The following is a 5,890-nucleotide window of genomic DNA, read 5'->3' as shown; positions in this document are numbered from 1 at the left end:
AACCCTAAGAGTTCATCTCGCAGCGCAGGCCACCCCCTCCTGTTCCATGTCTGGTGGTGCTGCAGTGGTAGCTATCCTCTTTTCAGCGGGAGAGCCTGGAGTCCTGAGGAAGCGGGGTCCCTCTGCTGGCTGAGCTCGGGTAGTGCCACTGCTGTCCCTCTCTTATGCCCCTGACGCCAAGCCCTGGGCAGGCAGGCACACAGACACAGGGTTGGCAGGCAGGGTCAGGCAAGGGAAACGTGGGCAGAAGAAGCCCAACCACTTTTTCCACTTCCTTCCTGTAGCTAGGAAGGGCTCCTCCTCCATTCTCCTCTCCATTGCCTTCCTTATTCTACAGAGGGGAGGAGGAGGGAAGGACTCTAGTAGAAGCACGGACAGAGGTGTGACAGATACCACCCCCTCTGGTCCGAGTGTCTGGTGATGGAGGACCTCAGTCAGCCCCATCACCCTTCTCCCCACAGCAATCCCCTCTGCTCATGGTCCACAAGGACTCAGCGAGGGAAGGAGATGGGGGTCTCCTAAAGCCACAGCTTTAAAGTGATCAAGGGGTCAAGGGAGCAAGGCGGAGGGGCAGGAACCAGGCAGAACTCCTAGTGGTCAGTGGGAAGAACTTGGATTTAATGGAATGAAGGGAAAGAGGGCCCAGAAGCCAAACAGACCTCCCATCCCACCCACCAGTCCTCACCCAGCTTCCCCAGCCCACCTCAAAGGGGATGCTGTGGATACTAGCAGCTCACACCTGCTTAGCCACCCCTGGGGCAGGGAAGTTGGATGAGAGGCACCCAGCTCAGAAGGTGGATTCCAAAATGCCCCTTTGTCTTATCTACCCCAGGTGGGAGACAGAAGCACAGAGGGACTGCTCCTGCCCTCCCTTCTGCAGCTGTCCCCACAGCCAGGCCCACAGGCACTGTCCACGGGCCTGCCCCCTAGCAGTGGGACTCTAGTTCTGTGAGTCTGAGAAGTGATGTCCTGGGTGTGGCAGGGGTAGAGGGTCCTGCTTGGTTCCGCTGGGTCAGTTCCTCAGCTGGGCACACGAGCTGGTGAATTCTCTGGAAGGAGAGTGGAGGTGGCTGCCTTGAGGTGGAGTCGGGGAGGGGGTAGCAGGTCTCCAGTTGCCCTCATCACCAGTGCCTGCCTGCTCCCCATACACAATCATGCCCTCCAGGTGCCACCCTACAATGGCAGCCCATGTCTTGGAGGCATCCAGTCTCTTTCTGAGACTTTTAAGCACTCACTCCATCCCTCCCCGGTCCCCACACCAGGCTCACGGCCCCCAGTGCACCAGCGTCTACCCTGGCAGGCAGCCATCTATCATCATCCACTAGGGTTTCTCCCCCTCTGACTGCCCTCCTCCCCACTCACTTCCTACCTCTCTGAAGGAGCCCTTGAGGGTGCTGAGTTTGTAGAAGCTCCAGGCAGGAATACAGACCATGGAGGACAGAGCCAGGAGCCAGCCCAGGGCATCCCCCCACCAGGGGTACGTGTACTTCTTGTTGTAGGTCAGCGGGGTGTACTTGATCAAGGAGAAGAGGAAGGTGGCCTGAGGGTGAGATCAGAAGAGAAAGGGGCTGGGAAGCAGGGACCCTGTGCCCTTAGCGCCCCCTGGAGGAACTGGCAGAGATCACACTCCAGCCTGGATTTTCCTCCAGGCTCATCTGGGCCAATCAGCCTCCATCCACACTCTGCTCAGAATCCACATACCCCCAGTGGGTGTTTCCCGGGCACCTACCCTGTCCCTCCAGGGCTCCTGTGCCCATGGGCACCTCTAAACATGGTTGGCTCCCAATTAAGACATGACAGTGTTCCTGCTGGTGCTTTCAGTTGTTTAAGTCTCCTGTACCATCTGGTGAGGCTCTGCATACCTCGAGGATAGAGGGTAGGCCCCACTTAGATCCTGAATATAGTGCGTGCTGGGGAGTGGCTGACTCAGATGGATAAACTGGAGGAAGCAGGTGGTTCATGGCTCAGACTCTGGAGCCCAGCACCTGGGCTTGAAGCCTAGCCCTCGGCCACTTTTTAGCTTGGGGACATTGCTAAACCCCTTTGGCTTCAGTTTCTCTGTCAAATAAATATAATAGCAATTCTTACTTCGTGGGGTCCTTGTGAGGATTAAATAGGTTAAGATGTATAAAGCACTCTGTGCCCAGCACAAGGTACGTGCTCTGTAACTTTTGCTATTATTATTGCTGTGATTCTCAGTGTTATCATGAGTGGCCCAATGCACTTGGGTTTCCATCCTGCCTGCAACATTACACTCACATTGTGTTGCTGGTCAAACAGTCTGACAGCTCTGGACCTCAGTTTATGCTTCTGCTGCCATTGTCTAAAATCCAACAGGAGGATGGATGAAAATCTCAAATGACTCTCGATGCCCACAGAGAAGCCCCTTCTCGGACTAACAGCCCACCTAGCCTCCTGCTACCATCTCTCTATCCCTTCCTCCGGCTTCCCTCCCTGAAGGTTATCTTACTGTGCACACAGCTGGTGTGAGGAAGAGCCAACAATATTTGATAAGAGGCCAAGGCCTGTACCCAATCATATCTTCAATGTTGTCATAGAAGCGCCCAGCTCCTACAATGTAGAGAAGGAAAGAAGGGAGAGAAAGGACATTCTTCAGCATCCAAAGTACCAAGATGGGCAAGGACCAATGCACAGGAGATATCATGGCTGTCTTTACAGATCCCTGCTGGAGGAAAGCTCTTCCCTGGGATTCAGAGGCAATAACTTTCTGATGGTTAAGGCTGTTACAGGCTGAAAAGGTTTGGATAGGACAGGATATGGGCCCATCTGAAATGGTTTCGGTGCAGCCATAACCAGGAGGGTAGGCAAGATAACCTCTGGAGGGCCCTTCCAATGGTAGCAACTTAGGGTTCTTGAGATTTTTGAGGTTGGGTAGAGGAGGGGTCCAAAGAAAAGGTGGGTGTGAGCAGTGGGCACCTCTCTTTTGTCTAAGGGCCCTGGCTGGGGTAGAGGTGAGTACTGGGTTAGGGAGAGTCACTCACCATAGACCCAAGCCACACAGAGGGACTCAAAGATGGCCACGAACAGGAGGCACATGCCACTGGCTGCGTAGTTGTCAAAGAGCTGAAACACGTACATACCGCCCTGCCGGGGAGGAGATAAAAAAACAGAACTTTATTCAGAGGAAACAGACAGACTTAGCCCCTCGCCATCCAGCTTCACACCCTCAGGGCACCGAACAGAGTTGGTGGGGATCACAGAAGACAGATATTAAAAGAGAATGTAGTTTGTAAGCTGTAAGGCACGAGGCAGGTATGAAACAATAATTATTTTTTATTGTTGTTTTTAGACGGATGAAAGATGAAAAAGACAGCTATTATTAGATTGTCCCCGAGAACATTCTGGGATTGACCCAAACGTTATGTCCAAGACATAATGTGCACTTTTTTTGGCACAGATCAGGGTAGGGCTGGCAGTGGTATTACCAGGCTGACAAGCCCCATCGCCTTCCTTCTCCTCTGAGACGTCACACAGAATACCACCCATTCCCAGGGCGACCTTTCTCCCCTTGAAGTTTATCCCCAGAACTTGGTGCAGCCGCCTGGGAAATTATGAAAACTTGTTGGGCAGGCAGTTTTTCCTCATCCGAGACTATCCTTTCCACACCTCTTAGTTTAACATGGAGCCAGATTACCCCTCACCCATTCCCCAGAAGTAGGTGGTCAATGCCCAAAGGCCAGAGGAGGGACTGGCCTACTCTGTGCTTCCTGTGGTTAGGAAAGGAGAGAGTCCCCGTGCCCTGAAGCCACAGCAGCCTGCTCCACCGAACAGGTGGCAGTTGTCCACCTTTGCTCCACCTCTTCGCCCTGTCCCCACCTTCAAGCCTCCCAGAGCCTCACCTCTGTGACCATAACCAGCCCAACAAGGAAGGAGATGACAGACACTCCAAGGATGAGGACCTCCCTCCGGTTCTTCTTGCGGAACACACGGGGGTACAAGTCCACCAGCGCCGTCACCAGGCTCTCTACGCACACAAACTGGATGACAGGGCAAAAAAATTGGAGGGAAAGAGAGCTCCCAAAATAAGCTCCATCAACTAGCTCTGGCTCAGCCCAGCCAGGCTCCCTGACTCAGGTCTCCAGAGCAATCCTTGCATAGTTAGGTCTAGACCAGTGGTTCTCAACCTTCCAAATGCCGCGACCCTTTAATATAGTTCCTCATGTTGTGGTGACCCCCAATTTCATTGTTACAAATTGAACATAATTAAAGCATAGTGATTAATCACAAAAACAATATGTAATTATATAGGTGTTTTCCGATGGTCTTAGGCTACCCCTGTGAAAGGGTCGTTCGGCCCCCAAAGGGGTCGCGACCCACAGGTTGAGAACCGCTGGTCTAGACATACCCTTCAAGCTCCTCTTGGTCCCTGGAAGGGCATCCACGTCTGACATTCATCAAGTCCCCAGCTGTTTTAAGGTCCATCATGGCATCAAGCTCAAACGCATGCCTCTGCTTCCCCTCGCCCAGCCCACCCACACCGATTCATCTCTCAGCCTCTGAGTAGCTGCCTCTTGATACCTGGCTATCCAGTCCCAGGAGGATGATCATGAAGAAGAAGCAGCAGGCCCAGAGAGGAGAAAAAGGCAGCATCACCACAGCCCGGGGGTAGGCGATGAAAGCCAGGCCAGGGCCTGCAGCAGGAAGCAGAGGAACAGAACCCAGTGCCTGGGCCAGCTTCAGTGTGGCACCATGGAATATCTGGAGCCAGAGGAAACTTCACCCCAAAGTTACTATCACCACCACCATCCTCACCCAGGAGAAACCACCCAAACCTCTACCTGGTCCCCAAATTTTCAAGGCACCACTCATTGTATTCTCATTGGCAGGAATAGAACCTAGAGCAGTGATGGCGAACCTTTGAGCTCGGCGTGTCAGCATTTTGAAAAACCCTAACTTAACTCTGGTGCCGTGTCACATATAGAAATTTCTTGATATTTGCAACCATAGTAAAACAAAGATTTATATTTTTGATATTTATTTTATATATGTAAATGCCATTTAACAAAGAAAAATCAACCAAAAAAGCGTGTCACCTTTGACACGCGTGTCATAGGTTCGCCATCACTGACCTAGAGGCTGTGTGTATAAAGGGTCTTGGAAAATAGAAAGGGGTATATCACTCGCATTTCTGTAAGTTCTATCCCAAATCGTCCAGCCTCACTCTCCAGATCTATTGCCCCAAACCAGAGGTTGTAGAAGAACTCAGGGACTAGGCAGGCTGTGTGGGTAAAATGAGGGAGCGGCAGGGTCTGATGAGACCTGGAGCCCTCATGCTCCTCCATCAACTAAGGCAACTGCTGTGTTCTTTCTATAGAGGAGATGGTTCCAACGAGAATTCCCCCAAGACTAGACTGCACCTGGGGCCACCAGTTGCCCCCCCCTCCTTTCCCTGGGCCTTTTCGGTCACCCTACAAGCAGTGAACTGGCATTATTTCCAGAATACCACTGACATTCAGTCTCTCAAATAAATTAGTGTTCCTCTCAGCTGGCTTAAATAGCAGGAACAGAGTCACATGCCAGCACTTGGATTCATCTGTAGTAAGCTTCCTTTGAAAAACAAAAGGGTGTGAACCTGTGACCTTCAACAGTCCTTTACCTCTTGAAGCCCCGCTCGCCACACTGGTGAGCAGGGGGACGGTACTAGCACCTGCCTCCCAGCTTCCCACCACATGACACAGGCAGGATGCTTTGCACAGTGCCTGGCATATAGTAAGTGCTTAATAAAAGTGAAATGTTATCACTTTTTTAAAAAGATGTGTTACTGGTTTGTTTTTTTGCTTTGTTTTTTAGAGAGAGAAAGGGAGAGGGAATGAGAGAGAAACATCAATGTGAGAGCAAAACATGGATCAGCTGCCTCCTGCATGCCCCC

The 5,890-nt window shown here is 51.9% G+C and overlaps 1 protein-coding gene across 1 annotated transcript in view; it reads right to left on the bottom strand.

Moving 5' to 3' along the window:
* Positions 1-926: 926 nt before the first annotated feature.
* The window catches only part of SLC6A13 (solute carrier family 6 member 13), a 45,785-nt gene continuing 40,821 nt past the window's right edge, over positions 927-5,890 (bottom strand). Inside the window, 6 exon segments of the mRNA XM_023756685.1 lie at positions 927-1,049; positions 1,370-1,540; positions 2,471-2,571; positions 3,003-3,105; positions 3,861-3,998; positions 4,540-4,768. Coding sequence (XP_023612453.1) covers positions 927-1,049; positions 1,370-1,540; positions 2,471-2,571; positions 3,003-3,105; positions 3,861-3,998; positions 4,540-4,768 — 865 coding nt within the window.

Source organism: Myotis lucifugus, unplaced genomic scaffold, assembly GCF_000147115.1.
Source record: "Myotis lucifugus unplaced genomic scaffold, Myoluc2.0 scaffold_98, whole genome shotgun sequence".
NCBI lineage: Eukaryota > Metazoa > Chordata > Mammalia > Chiroptera > Vespertilionidae > Myotis > Myotis lucifugus.
This window is presented reverse-complemented; position numbering and strand designations above follow the sequence as displayed.